Source organism: Salmo trutta, chromosome 14 (genome assembly GCF_901001165.1).
Source record: "Salmo trutta chromosome 14, fSalTru1.1, whole genome shotgun sequence".
Taxonomy (NCBI): Eukaryota; Metazoa; Chordata; class Actinopteri; order Salmoniformes; family Salmonidae; genus Salmo; species Salmo trutta.
The window spans coordinates 19194001-19209736 of NC_042970.1; the positions used below are offsets into that span (position 1 = coordinate 19194001).

General features: G+C 41.1%; 3 protein-coding genes across 5 annotated transcripts; 2 read left to right on the plus strand and 1 right to left on the minus strand.

Moving 5' to 3' along the window:
* Window positions 1-2363: 2363 nt before the first annotated feature.
* LOC115207560 (PRA1 family protein 3) lies at window positions 2364-6515 on the minus strand. The gene is made up of 3 exons (XM_029774747.1): window positions 6243-6515; window positions 3665-3882; window positions 2364-3474 (listed from the first exon to the last, which is right to left on the minus strand). Exons 1-3 carry the CDS (start codon window positions 6419-6421, stop codon window positions 3296-3298), a joined length of 576 nt encoding a protein of 191 aa, XP_029630607.1. The 5' UTR covers window positions 6422-6515; the 3' UTR covers window positions 2364-3295.
* Window positions 6516-6985: 470 nt separating this feature from the next.
* Window positions 6986-11352, plus strand: trnt1 (tRNA nucleotidyl transferase, CCA-adding, 1). Of its 3 annotated transcripts, none has more exons than XM_029774743.1 (8): window positions 6986-7092; window positions 7446-7584; window positions 8599-8792; window positions 9028-9166; window positions 9266-9392; window positions 9533-9726; window positions 9942-10195; window positions 10346-11352. In XM_029774743.1, the coding sequence occupies exons 2-8, from the start codon at window positions 7449-7451 to the stop codon at window positions 10592-10594; spliced, it is 1293 nt and encodes a 430-aa protein (XP_029630603.1). In that variant the 5' UTR covers window positions 6986-7092; window positions 7446-7448; the 3' UTR covers window positions 10595-11352. The 3 variants fall into 3 exon arrangements, with proteins under 3 accessions (XP_029630603.1, XP_029630604.1, XP_029630605.1); XM_029774744.1 differs by having other exon boundaries at window positions 6989-7092; window positions 7449-7584; XM_029774745.1 differs by lacking the exon at window positions 6986-7092 and having other exon boundaries at window positions 7475-7594.
* Window positions 11353-11951: 599 nt separating this feature from the next.
* LOC115207559 (oxytocin receptor-like) lies at window positions 11952-13252 on the plus strand. Its single transcript, XM_029774746.1, has 2 exons — window positions 11952-12813; window positions 13026-13252. The coding sequence occupies exons 1-2, from the start codon at window positions 11952-11954 to the stop codon at window positions 13229-13231; spliced, it is 1068 nt and encodes a 355-aa protein (XP_029630606.1). The 3' UTR covers window positions 13232-13252.
* Window positions 13253-15736: the final 2484 nt, after the last annotated feature.

A 15736-nucleotide genomic window follows, 5' to 3' on the forward strand; every position in this document is an offset into this window, starting at 1 on the left:
ATTGTTATGGTCATCATCTCTGTGTTGTACAGTGAACAGCACGCTTTACCATGAGAGACCCCATAGCAGAAAGCTGGTGAATGACAGATTGTTTGTTTGAGTGATGATGAGGCTAACCAGCTTAACCATCCCAAAGCCTCTCAGGCAAGCCAAGCATGCCGGGGGGCATGATGGGTCAACGGATGCACAGCCAGCTCACAGGGTTGAAGTGTGCCTGGATTAGCTGACACTTAATGAATGTTGCGTTATGCTGAATTACTACCTTTCATGCCAATGACTGAGTTGTTGCAACAAAGAGAACAAGAGACAGATGTAATCTCCAAACCAGTAACAGCACATGAGGAAAACACAGTGTGTCAAAATGCTAAATACAAACTACATGCCAGTCAACTGTGGTCAAATGTATGCATACAGGAAAGTAAAAGACGCCTGTTGGTGTGGTCATGGTCTGACAGTGATGACCAATTAGAAAACACTGTTGAATCCCAGTTCAAATGATTCAGCCTGGTCTCAGAGTAGACATAACATAGAAAACGTAAATCCGGGACATTCAAATGAGTATGATATGTTACGTTTAGTATGATTACATAGGACAGAAGGTTACTTAAGGCAAAAACGAAAGTAGGGTGGTTGGTCGTGGTGGATGGATTGGTGGGCATATAACGCGAACGTCAAGCAACCCAAAGGTTGCGTGCTTGAATGTCATCATGGGCAACTTTAGCTATTTAACAACTTTGCAACTACTTACTACTTCTTACCTATCCCTGTAGCTCAGTTGGTAGAGCATGGTGTTTGCAACACCAGGGTTGTGAGTTCGATTCCCACGGGGGGCCAGCACAGAAAAAAAAAAAAATGTATGCATTCACTACTGTAAGTCGCTCTGGATAAGAGTGTCTGCTAAAATGTAAATGTAAATTATACCTACTTTGCAACTACTTAGCATGTTAGCTAACACTAACCCTGTAACCTAACTCCTAACCTAACCTTAACCCCTAATCCCTAGTCTAGCTAACATTAGCCACTGAGCTAGCGTTAGCCATCTAGTTAATATTAGCCACAAGAAATTCATAACAGATTGTAAGAATTGCAATTCGTAATATATCATACAAAATGGATGATGGAAATCCTCAAATTAATACAAACCATAGGAAACGTAACATATCATACTAATTGTAGTGTCCCAGATTTACATTTACTATGTTACGTCTACCCCTAAGTCCAGGTTGAAATATTCCAAACACACTACAACAAAGATACATGTGTTTTTGAGAGTCTCTGCAGCACAAAGGATGTTTCCTCACCAGGCTCCTTGCCAGTAATGTGTCTGTTCTTAAAGCCTCACACTTCACGTCTGTTCAGATCAGGAGGCAATAGACCAAAGACACATGCCTGTTGGGTGAGCTGCTGCACACAACAGACACTTATGTTTGTGTGGATAAGTACAACAGCTGCAGGGGTGAGAGAGAGAGAGAACAAGGGCCTCCACTGTGTTTTCTGCTCTGAGCCTAGACTTTACTTGAGTTTACTGCCGCTGGGCCGTGTGCGTTCGTGTGCTCCCAGGTTGATCAATGTAGTCTGCACGAAGGAAGAGTACTGCAGGAGGGGACATGAATCAGTTCTCTGAGAGCTCAAATAAGGCTTTGCAGCTGAACTTAAACTTAAAGCACTGCACCTGATGTCATTAGTTCCTGCCCTCTACTTTGTCTTTATCTCTCTCTCTCCCCCATATGCACACACACACCCAAAGACTATTGTTATGCAAATCATAAACCTTCTTAAAAACTTTATGTGCAAAACGTCTAAGTGAAGAGTGCAATAGAGAGAGCCCACTTTGGGATTTGTAATACATTTCCAATGTGAGCCTGGTTGAAGTAGCTGACACCGCAATCCAGAGAAGGTTTAGGGGTTGGGAAGTGAGTGACTGCAGATGAATCCACTCTGTCACTGACTGTGCAGTACTCTGCTCTTCACTATAATCTACTGCAGCCTATTGATTAGCATTGGGACAAGTGGGGAGGAGGGAGAAGTTAGATCATCCATAACCTTGGAGGTACTATGGAGATGAAATAGTGTGAGGTGCTGAGTGAATGCTGATGGACATAGGTTAGTACCCCTTATTCCTTTTGAAGTTCTAAATCATATACTTGTTTAAAGACCATTTGATGTGATTATGAAATACAACACATTAAAGTTCTACATCTCTCTCACATGCACCAAGACACAAAGCATTGGCTTGGTTCTTCTAGTTCTTATTTTATTAGAGTGAAATGTGGGACTACTTTCCATCCAATCTTGTAGTTAAATACACCTTTGAATTTAGTGAGGAAAAACACCCTGTACAAAACAAAACACTTGAAACTCTCTTGCCTTCAGAATAGTTTGGCAGTGATATTTATTTTACACAATTAATAATTCACAGTGATTTCACAACCTCTCATTAATAGGCAAGCCTGTCAGTTTCTCTTAATTGAAAATAATTAAGCATAGATTAAATAATTCAGATCCTTTGTTGAGGACGGTAACCAATAAGGTAGTAAAGCTTAGAAATTAAAGTAGTAAAGTTCTACTCTCCACAAACCAGCATTTTCACATTGCAATGTTTGTATATACTTCAGAGAGAGAATCCACAGTATTTAAAAAACATAATTCACTACTGCTTCATTTGCGAGACAACTGAATTCATTCATGGTACAATAAAACATAGTTCTGTTTGTTTATTTTTTCAAACCAAGTGACGTCAATCGGTCAGGTCACAGATGTGCTTTTAACACCACAATGTTTTCACTCGTTATATTTACAAAAGTCACAACGCATGAATAGGTTGTGTAAATATTGCAAATGGGATTTGGAAACATTTGCCCACTTACACACACACATACATTCAACAAGGAATACTAATTTGCAACTTGTTTGCAACATTGCATAGCAAGGATGTGAGCCAGTATCGAGATGCTGTCATCACTACTTGAAAGAAGTGTTCTGACAAGTTCTGGGTGAAGTAACAAATATTCTGAAGTAAAACTAAAGCTTGTGTTTTCAGCACATGTTCTCTAGACTAAACCAACAAACACACATACACCTGCATGCGAGATAAGCTATACGGTTTGTAGTTGAAGTGTTCAAACATGTATTACAATAATTTCTATCCAACATTGACTGAATGCATTGAGACTGCACATTAAAGGTGGTGTGCAAAGGAACGCGTTCCCATTCATCAGAGGTCAGGGATGTTGATAGGGGACCTATGACAACATAGGGACTGTGGCGTATGTGTTGTTTGTTTTCTGCGTAGAGTTCATCCTTCCTTGGGTTTCCCCTCTAGGAACTCCTGGATCTTCTGCAGGCTCTCTTCCTTCTGGCCCAGCGCCTCCAGTAGAATACCCATTGGTGACTTCTTCAGCCCCGCCCCCTCTATCTTATTCTCCAGTTTATTCTTCATGTTGCGAAGGCGAAGTGAGGCGTGTGCAAAGATCACTGAAGTCAAAATATATAGAAGCAGATTAATACCCTTACTTTGCACTAATGTAAAAACACCAATGTAAGTAATACCTCCAGGATATATTCTAATTGGAATAACTTCAATTCAAGTTTGCCTATTTATTTACCAATGGCATAATTGTGGTGTAACTTGAAGACACATTTAATACTAAACCGTTAAACTTACAGAGAATAGGAAATGTGATCCCAAACATGAAGACCATGACGCCATCGAAGAGAGACATGAGGAAGTAGCTGGCTACCATCACTGCCATGACAAATAATGTGGGGTTCTGCCTCTTAAAGTCTTTGATCATGGCCTTATTCTCTCCAGCCCACACTGAGCCCAGGAAGACCAGCGACACCACCGCCATGCCCATGAACATCCCCACAGGGTTGAGGAATCTGCAGGGAAACACACACACCACAACATAACGAGACGGCTGGGTGGGTGGAACAGTTGATATTTCATGTAGTCATGGACACCATCTAGTGGTGATAGGTTGTCAACACATCAACATGACTTTTTAGACCAAATGCAAATATTTATACAAAAGATGTTTCATTAACAACCACAATGAGAGCAATTTCAAAGATTATGATGACATGTTACAGAAGTGAATCTACAAAAGAATAACCCACTTAAGGATGAGTGGGACATTTACACAGCAAGTAGTTTTGACATAGCCCTATGGTGCAATGTTAGGAATGTTATAATTTCCAATGGTTTGTCTCAAACTTCATTCAATAGTGTTGTTTTAGATAATATGACTCCTGGACGTTATGTCTTCAGACTCCAATAGTGAACTTTGCCCAACCTCCAGTGAATAACGACAGCTGTTTCTCATATCCCTGTTATCTAGAACAGCAGCTGATAAGTGAGCAGGGATTAGGGGCCTAGTAGTTGACCACCATAGCAGCGGTGTGTCATCAGAACCAAGTAGGCCTAGCCAAAAGATGACCATTTTTTGGAAAAACTGAATCCACATTTTTAAAGTAAAATCCCTTCCTCCATAGTGATTTTGGTGATCAATTGTTAGTTATGCAGTCATGACAGGATACCACCATTTGTGAAATTACACATTGTAAATCTGAGCAATTCTAGAAACAAATTAGACACTAGCAAGGGTTTATATTAATTTTCTAAAAGCATTGTGAAATTAAATAAATGAAATGTTAATGTGATATCATACATAGAAAAGCATTGCATTTGCACAAGCTAGCTCCATGGCTGTTTGGATTTAAAAAAATGCAGCCCCGGCTTTCATCTGTCGGGAATAACTACAACAAGGACTGCATGCTGCATCCAGAGCCATTGCATCACCCAGGTGGGTGCTACATGTTCGGCAATAGAGGACCAGTACATTCGGAGGAGAGACGTTTGGAGGAATTGACCGTCAAAGCAGGTGTGGTGCACTGATGAAGAGCTCCGGGCCTGTTTGTCAGACTGTCTTTGTTTCTCTCTGGCTGTACCATCAATACCCCTTCAGCTGAAGCTACACTGCATTTCCAATCCAAGCTGCCTCAACTCCCGGCCTTTCCAACATCCGAAGCCAACTAGAGACATTCAATCTTCAACTTCATCATCTCAATTTGAAAGTGTTGTTTCTTCACTTTTTGTGCACTTTGACATTATTTTCTGTAATGAAAAGTGCTATAGAAGTTAAATAAATTACTGTTATTTTCATGAAGAGCTTCAGCAGGATGCAAGACATGAGTCTCTCAACCTGTGAAGCATGCCCACATCCTCTACGCTCAAAATAAGTCTGGAGGTTTCGGTTGACCAATCATGCGCTCTGTCTCCCTTGGCATTAGTCATAAATAGGCCTAGCAAGGTGCCAACATTCAGATATGGCAACGGAAAGAGAAAGCTTATTCAGGTGAACTGTAAGACAGTATAAAGCGTCAACATCATGCATAGTAGCCACATAGTGCCATAACAGCTGCTATGGGCAGCTCCTATGTTTAGACTTTAAAGTGAGTCCCTGCATCCATAATTAGCTAATGAGACCCAACTTCAATTTCAGGCATTAGTTAAAGGTGGAATCTGGGATCTGAGAATCTGTTTAATGGCCATTGATACCCAATGAAAATGATTCTTTAAGAACTTATAAATGGCTCAGCTCAATAGCACAAATGCTTTACCCTATCACACCAAAATTATACTCCATTGTTTACACACACACACACACACACAAGAAAGAAAAACCTAACAATGTATACCAAAACAAGGAGCGGGTTGTCATTTAGCTGAAAAACGATCCAAGATTGTAGTTTTAATTGATGTTAACTGTTATAACTAGTGACGGTGAACTACAGTGAATCAGATTTCCCAGCACTTAAAGCTGCAATATTTAACTTTTTGGGCGACCGACCAGATTCACATAAAGATGTAAGTTATAGAGCAAGTCTAAGAAGCAGTATATCTTTTAAATGTTCACTATTTATATGCTTCCCGTTCTTACGTTCAGTTTGTCTTTTTACTTTCGATTTTGTACACTAGCTCCAAACAGCTGAAAATACTATTTCCTGGTATTGAAAATATATTGTACTGCAGTTTTGAAGGTACAATGATTCTCGACACTATACATTGTTTAATCACATAAACTGAAATTAGGCAAACTATTAGAAATTTAGCAAACAGGAAATGGCTGAGTGATTTCTGCTTATTGCACACCCAGCCCATTTTAACCTGAGTGTAGTATGACACACCAGATATTTTATGTCCTTGATACAAATTGTGGACAGTGTCTCATGCTACTTACCCCACAATAAGGAAAACAATGATAGCCATTGCAAAATAGTTTGTCTGATAGTAAAGCAAGTTGTTGACAACCCTGTTGTTCCATCTAGGTAAATCTCTCGCGTCTGGTTTAGCAAATCGGTCGGAACCTGGGAAGAAATCGTCCCAGGGTTTCAGCGGTGTGAGTTCTACCCTAGCCATGTGGCTACCGTGTGAAGAGTGTAAAATATAATGACTCGGCTTGTTGTAGGCTACAGCAAACAGAAGATCAGATTCAACAATCACTAAATAAAAAAAAAATCAGTTTCTCGCGATAGCTTTCGAAGTACCACCCTGTAGAACCCATAGATCAATGAATGGTCTGATCATAGATGGAACAGAAGCCACAGAGCCATTTATTCAGCATGCTGAAAATGCGTTTTATAATCTCTCTGGTAACAGTTAATTGATGTTAGAGTAATCTATTGAATCAATTTAAAAGCGTTATTAACCATACATATATTTACAGTATTTTCATCTCTGTCTTGCTCGGTCAAAATGAGCTGACAAGTGGAATTGTGGCATTAGTACTAAGTTTAGGGAAATGTTCTCCGCTACTAGACATTGCGCAACTGTAGTAACAAAGTGACTGAGGCCACAAGTGTCAAATAAATTGCAACAAAGTAACAGTAATTCATAAAATTATTCGAATGAAATCGCGCGTTGTTTCTTCTGTACCCCGCCCTTTTTATGACGATTCACACTCTTATTGGTCACAATCAACGACTTCCTGTGGTGAAAGTAAGTACACTTCCTGCTGTCGAAGTATGGAACGGGAATAATGTTTCTACCCACATTCTCAAAGAAGGGAAATTATTCATATTTTATTGCAGGTCTGTCTATATGAGATTAATAGTTAGCTGCATGATGATACAATTATACTTTACCAGATGTACTTTTTAAATATATGTCGCTTACAAGAGCCAATATGCTTGCTTCAGTTTTCTAAATTAACTAGCAATAGCTAGTGAAACATGGAACGTGAGAAACATGGAATCCAATTTCTGTGCTAACTAGCTACTAGCTGTAATGAAAATATTACCATAGTTGTTTGGTCTCTAAACTAGCTGAATGTGTGTGGCAATCCCCACAAGTTAATTCACTGCAATTGCACATCAATAGTTAACGTTAGCTAGCTAACCACAGCTAGCTATAGCTAACATTGACTTGCTCTGCTCAACGACAGTAGATGTGGGGGAGAATCCTGAATCCTGTGGTGATTAGCGGAGTTCGTCTCACTTGGAGTGCCAGAAGTCTCTTCACCATGCAGCTGAAGACTACAGAGTTCAAGTCCTTATTCAGCGATGGACTGAATGGCATAGCAGGTGAGAGCAGGTACATTTTTGCTACCAACCAATTTGGCTATATCAAAGTCTAGGTCAGTGGCACTTAACTTCACAAGCAGAAAGTGGAAGATGAGAACTGCTCAGAATAAGTTTATCCTCGGGAGTTTAAAATATCCCATTTCTCTACTTAGTGATTTGTAATATTATTAACCTTTATTTAAACACGGAGTCACATTGAGAGAACACTTTCAGAAGGGAGCCCTGTATATGTTTACAAAAAACAATACATCAATAAAACACAACAGCCCTACAAAACACACTATAACAAAACACATAATAAACAACATTAAACATATTTAAGAAAAGCAATCGCATTCTGTAACAGTCTCCAATCAATAATTGAAAATGCCTGAAAGGAACCAGAATATTGAATAGCAAGGAATTGTTTGTGTATTGTTCCACACACAAGGGGCAACAAAAACTAAAAGCAGATTTTCCCAATTCTGTGAAGACCAAAAAGGATCTCCAGAGTTATCCATCCCTGAGAATGGGTTTGGTCATTTGTACATCTAAAATTAATCAATAATGTAATGTACAGAGGAAGCTTCTGCAAGACTGCTTTGTATATAAATAAATGCAGCTCTCTTACACGTTTGTAAAGAATACAAGGAGTCCTAAAACTGAACCCAGTCCAATGGTTTCAAAACAGAGGCTGCCACGTGCGTATAAATAATGTGACCCTAGTCTATTACAGGGAGAAGTGTTGTTTGAACAGTCTTCCTTATAAATCCAGCCTCAGTTCTGAAAATATTTCTAAATAAAAAAACAATCATAGATCTCAGATTCTTTCTCAAGTTTTCAATGTGTGTTACAAAAGACAACTTGTCATCAATCCAGATACCATGAGGCTGGAACTTGAGAACCAGGTTTGGATCAGAATGTATTAATCAGTGTGTCTGCTTATATTATGATTAATGAATTAAGCGATGCATGGGCATTCAATGCATGTCAACACTAGACATCTTATCAATTTATGCATGTATTTCTCCATAGAGATCTTTGAGAAGCACAAGTTTGAGCTGAGGATAGCAGGGGGTGCTGTGAGGGACCTCTTGTCTGGGAAGCGGCCAGAGGATGTGGACTTTGCGACCACAGCAACACCAGAGGAGATGAAGAGCATGTTCCAGAAGGCAGGGATCAGGATGATCAACAATAAAGGGGAGAAGCATGGGACCATCACTGCTCGAGTAAGAGTACCCAAGATTGATGTGCAGTTTGACCAGCTATACACAAATATTCCAGATCCAGAATGAGAGACTGATGTGATGTTGAAATGTTCTCTTACACTACATTTCTTTCTACAATCTGATTTTGTTACGATGGGGTGAAGTGTTAATAGTCAATGTAGCGTGAATTCTGCTGTACAGTAGGCCTGTGTGTTTGTGGCTTTAAAACACATGACATTTGTCTTTTCATCTCTAGCTTCACAATGAGAACTTTGAAGTGACCACACTGCGCGTAGATGTTGAGACGGATGGACGTCATGCAGAGGTGGAGTTCACAACAGACTGGCAAAAAGACGCAGAGCGCAGAGACCTCACTATCAACTCCATGTTTTTAGGTGTGTTTATAGCATATTTTCACCCCTTCTGAAATGAATGCCAAACTTGACATTAGAAGGGGGGAAAAAACATGTCTTATTTGATTTCTGACCAAACAGGGTTAGATGGGACCCTATATGATTACTTCCAAGGATACGAGGACCTCAAGAACCGAAAGGTTCGGTTTGTTGGCAGTGCTGAGCAAAGGATTCAGGAGGACTACTTGAGAATATTACGATACTTCAGGTAATCTAGACTTGTCTGGGGTGTAAATGGGGCAGGTGTTTGTTGGAGTTGGCTATGGCTATTAACAAATTAAACTTTATTATGTGAGGGTTTCTGCATGTTATTTCTGTCCTTGTGTATATCCCCCGGTCTGCCCCCAGGTTTTATGGCCGGGTGTCAGTAAAGGCAGCGGAACATGACCCTGCCACCTTGGAGGCCATCAGGGAAAACGCCCGTGGCCTGGCAGCCATATCAGGGGAGCGCATCTGGGTTGAGCTGAAGAAGATGGTGGTGGGAAACCATGCTGCCCACCTACTAAAGGTCATGTATGAGCTGGGCCTGGCTCAGTACATAGGTGAGGGAGAAAGCCCTGTTTGCTAGGAACAATGTTATGGGGAGTCATGCAACCAATTATAGTAACCATGCAACCAACTACATAAAGCATACCTCAAAGCACTATATTTAGGGCGCCCCGGTGACAGACCACTAGAAATGTTCTCAGCTAGAGCATAGGTATTTATAGATGTTATTGTAATTGTAGTTGTGTAAGTGTTATACTTTTATTCCAAGGTTTACCTGCGGAGGGCGACGTGGAGGAGTTGAAGCAGATCTGGCAGCATGTGAAGGACCATTCTCCCAAGCCCGTGACTGTTCTGTCGGCCCTGTTCCGCTGCTCCCAGGATGTGGAAAAGATGGATCTGAGGCTGAAGGTCTCCAGGGAGGAGAAGAACCTGGGTCTGTTCCTGGTCAAACACAGACGGGACCTCCATAAGTCCCAGGATGATCCAGACAGCCTGAAGCCCTACACTGATTTTATCATAGATGTAAGCAGTCAAAATGAGTTGATGTAATACCACTTACTGTATTTAAATTAAGATTGTCAAGATGGTGTCCTTTTTGGAACTGAGTGTATGAAGCCCAATCTGATAGAACCACATGGTCTGGTAGATAATTTCTATGTATCTTGTTTGCAGAGTCGGGAGGTGGATGCTCAGAGTAAAGTATGTGAACTGCTCAAGTACCAAGGAGAGGACAAGTTACTGGCAGAGATGAGCAGATGGTCCATTCCTCGCTTCCCCGTGAGTGGGCACGACTTGAGGAAGATGGGCATCACCTCAGGCAAGGAGATCGGCACTACCCTACAGAACCTACGAGATGTGTGGAAAAGGAGCCGTTACCAGATGGACAAAGACGAGCTGCTTTGTCATGTTAACAAGACATAATTCCAGTGTGTAGCAGGTGTTACCCCCTCATACACCTCTGTTGTTTTCCAGACTGAGTGTTGAATATGAAAATGAGAAAGAAACCCTACATGGACTGAATCATATTTACTGTGTTTAACTAATTTAGCCCAGTGCAGCACTTAGAGTTTGGGTATTATGCTCTCAGCTGCACAGCTGTCCTATGAAGAAAGTTTGTAATCAACCTAAGCCACTGCAGTATCTCAACATCTGTGGCATTATTGATATCAGAACTATTATTTTGTACATTTCCTGCCCCGAAATGCCTTTGAGATTGGCCAATCTGCTGTTGGGATTTTAGTTGGGATTCAGTCAATACGATTAAGTGGAAAACTAGATATTTTGCCAATTCTCAATGGTGATTGGAGAGATTTGAGCAATGAAAGGCTAATGAGCAATGTGGAATTGTTTTAAATGCCCTATAATCATATCTCAGAAAGCCGGTCTTCTTTGACCAATGTAGTGAACCGAATAAATCTGTATTTCATGGACTGAGAAAAAACATGACTCCAGGAATTTCGAATTTTGTTTTGACAACTCATCAAATGGCTTCAGGGTGAAATCAGCTTGTGAAAAGTGTGGTTTCTTTGTGTGTTTTCTCTTATTAAATATTTAATCTATTTAAATAATGTTTCATAGATAAAGCAGATGGTGTGTGAAAAGTTAAACTATAGCCTAACTTTGAAAGGATGATACTTAAGTGACACAAATAAAAAAGCCCAAGCTTGACTTGAACAAAATACAAATGAACAAAATACAAATGGTATTCTACTTACATTTGATATTCATATATATATATATATATATATATATGCTGCTTACTGTGTGATGCCTATGAGTCCTATCATGTTGTACTATTTATTGCATGCCACTTTCTGCCTTTTGCAGTGAATCCTGAGTACCGGTATGAGCTTTCCAGATGTATAATTTATTTATAAAATGTATAGAAGCCGTTATTGTAAAGATGCAGAAGCATAGCCCCTCCCTCCTGCTGCGCATCCAAGATATAAATAATTTTCTGCAGCCGATGCTCTATTCACATCGTTGCACGCACTTGATGCCATCCATCTCCCAAGTTTTCGCGGGTCAAGACGCTTTCTAGGTCTATCCTTTAAACAATTGCTGTAGAACAGTTAACGTCTTTAGTCTGTTAATGATTATGTGTACATTTTCATAAGGACATTTGTATTTCAGTTGCATACATTTTCCAAGGCAGATTTTGGTTATTGTGATATGCTGTGCAGTTGATAGGTTATATTTTAACTATTCGTGAACATTAGCTTAAGAACCGAATTATTTGAGTTTTTATCTTAAAATTGTGTCATTTTGTGGCGAAATTATGACTTTCTTTACTTCAAATAATAGTAATATAAGTTTGGAAACGGAATTGGCAGATGTGCCACGCGATGAGCGCTTGGCTCGAGTTGAAATAGCCCTTTTGAGCATCATATTTTTCAGTGCCGCAATATTAAACTTTGTACTGCTATTGGTGCTGTGGAAGCGGAGGAAGCAGCTGTCGAGGATGCGCGTCTTTGTTTTTCACCTTTGCCTGGCAGACCTGGTGGTCACCTTTTTCCAAGTTTGTCCGCAGCTGATGTGGGATGTAACGGACAGATTCATTGGTCCTGACATAATGTGCCGCCTGGTGAAATACATGCAGGTCGTTGGCATGTTTGCCTCCACTTACATGATTGTAGTGATGACCATTGATCGCTACCAAGCCATCTGTAACCCCATGGTTACGTTCCAGAGGCGCAGAGCGAGCTGGAACGTGCCTGTGTGCGTTGCATGGTCCGTGTCCCTCTTCGGCAGTCTCCCTCAAGTGTTCATCTTCTCCCGAGTTCAAATTGCGCCTGGTGTCTATGACTGCTGGGCTGACTTCATCAAACCTTGGGGACTAAAAGCTTACGTGACCTGGACCACTCTGGTGATATTTGTGTTGCCAATCTTAACTGTTATCGTTTGCCAGGTGCGTATTTGCCGAGCTGTTCAAATCAACTTTCACATGAAAACACATCAAGCATCGGAAATTGTCACCAAACCTCTGCACTCCAGGACCAGCAGTGTTGCTGGAGTGTCCAAAGCCAGCATTAAGACCGTGAAGATGACTGTGGTTATTGTTCTTGTCTACATTATCTGTTGGACTCCTTTCTTCACTGTCCAGCTGTGGTCTGTCTGGGATGTCCAAGCACCCACTGAGAGTAAGTGCTCTTCAATATTCTGAAAAACTTAGAATTCAACTAGAATTCAATCATATTGTCAAATGTTTTATTGCCTGAATTAAAACTTTACAATGTAGGTTTAATTTATTTATCTTCTATTAGGGTAGGCCTATGCTAAAATGTATAGAATTACATGGAATCAGGATGCTGCTGCTTGATAATAATATTCTGTGTTTTAATATTGATTTCAGCTGCAACTTTCTCTATCCTGATGCTTCTGGCAAGTCTGAACAGCTGTGCAAACCCCTGCATCTACCTGCTCTTCAGTGGGAAGCTCCCCAAGAGACTCATGGCGGTGTTTGTTAGCCAGTCGGACATTAAGGACTCCATACAAGAAGAAGCCACTGTGGTCAGCTCCTTGTACATCAGTTTTAAGAGCCTTTCCGAATCCAGATGAAACAAGCGGCACAGCGCTCTCTCTGGCTGATAGAGCTTGATGTATACAGTTGAAGTCGGAATTTACATACACTTAGGTTGGAGTCATTAAAACTCATTTTTCAACCACTCCACAAATTTCATGTTAACAAACTATAGTTTTGGCAAGTTGATTAGGACATCTACTTTATGCATGACGCAAGTAATTTTTCTCATCAATTGTTTACAGACTGATTATTTCACTTATAATTCACTGTATCACAATTCCAGTGGGATAGAAGTTTACATATATTAAGTTGACTGCCTTTAAACAGCTTGGAAAATTCCATAAAATTATGTCATGGTTTTAGAAGCTTCTGATAGGCTAATTGACATCATTGAGTCAATTGGAGGTGTACCTGTGAATGTATTTCAAGGCCTACCTTCAAACTCAGTGCCTCTTTGCTTGTGTAACAGTGTAGGTTCCGTCCCTCTCTTCGCTCCAATTAGCGCGCACCACCGCTAACTAACTAGCCATTTCACATCGGTTACACTCACCCCCCCTTTGACCTCCTCCTTTTCCGCAGCAACCAATGATCCGGGTCAACAGCATCAATGTAACAGTGTAGGCTCCGTCCCTCTCTTTGCCCCAACCCGGGCTCGAACCAGGGACCCTTGCACACATCAACAACTGACACCCACCGAAGCATCGTTACCCATCGCGCCACAAGAGCCACGGCCCTTGCAACGCAAGGGGAAACCCTACTTCAAGTCTCAGAGCGAGTGACGTCACCGATTGAAACGCTATTAGCGCGCACCACCGCTAACTAACTAGCCATTTCACATCGGTTACACTCACCCCCCCTTTGACCTCATCCTTTTCCGCAGCAACCAATGATCCGGGTCAACAGCATCAATGCAACAGTGTAGGTTCCGTCCCTCTCTTCGCCCCAAACCGGGCTCGAACCAGGGACCCTTGCACACATCAACAACTGACACCCACCGAAGCATCGTTACCCATCGCGCCACAAGAGCCACGGCTCTTGCAACGCAAGGGGAAACCCTACTTCAAGTCTCAGAGCGAGTGACGTCACCGATTGAAACGCTATTAGCGCGCACCACCGCTAACTAACTAGCCATTTCACATCGGTTACACTTGACATCATGGGAAAATCTAAAGAATCAGCCAGACCTCAGAAAAATAATTGTAGACCTCCACAAGTATGGTTCATCATTGGGAGCAATTTCCAAATGCATGAAGGTACCACATAAATCTGTACAAACAATAGTACGCAGGTATAAACACAATGGGCGCCCGCAGCCGTCATACCGCTCAGGAAGGAGACGCGTTCTGTCTCCTAGAGTTTAACGTACTCTGGTGCGAAAGGTGTGAATCAATCCCAGAACAGCAAAGGACCTTGTGAAGATGCTGGAGGAAACAGGTACAAAAGTATCTATATCCACAGTAAAACGAGTCCTATATCGACATAACCTGAAAGGCCGCTCTGCAAGGAAGAAGCCACTGCTCCAAAACCGCCAATAAAAAGCCAGACTACGGTTTGCAACTGCACATGGGGACAAAGATTGTACTTTTTGGAGAAATGTCCTCTGGTCTGATGAAACAAAAATAGAACTGTTTGGCCATAATGACCATCGTTATGTGTGGAGGAAAAAGGGGGAGGCTTGCAAGCCGAAGAACACCATCCCAACCGTGAAGCACGGCGGTGGCAGCATCATGTTGTGGGGGTGCTTTGCTGTAGCAGGGACTGGTCTACTTCACAAAATAGATGGCATCATGAGGGAGGAAAATGATGTGGATATATTGAAGCAACATCTCAAGACATCAGTCAGGAACTTAAAGCTTGGTCACAAATGGGTCTTCCAAATGGACAATGACCCCAAGCATACTTCCAAAGTTGTGGCAAAATGGCTTAATAAGGACAACAAAGTCAAGGCGCGTGTACCGATGGTGACAGGTGTGCTTAATAATGAGCAGCCTGCTGCCATAGAGCACCAGAGAGGGAGTATACGTGACAGAGAGAGTACAGGAGAGAGTACAGATGCATTTAAATGTTCTTAATTGTTTTTCAATCTTTGTAAAGGCACCATGTATAGATGCATAAAACATTTATGCTCAGATTAATTGAATATTGGGGATATCAAGACAAAATCCCCATGTGTTTTAATGCAAACCGGGCTCAATAGGAGCATACTGGGCTTAGTTGGAAAAACAATGATTTACGATAAAGACAGCATATCAAAGTTTACTCATACAATATTTGGAAACCAATGGTCTGGTGTGTAAATATACATTATAGTCCTCCATAGTGGACGGTCATAATACCCATTAAACCTTGCGGTCAATCATCTTTCCATCATTCATTGTGAATTTTACAAACACTTCAAATTAAGTATGTGTGTGGTGTAGGCTTACGTTTTGGCTTACATTTTGATAACCATGTAGTTCTCTCTTGGACAAAGTGAGTTTTATCAATATATTTACCTAAATTTACTCTAAATTGAAATGCAAATTAGCAACAGAGAAGAC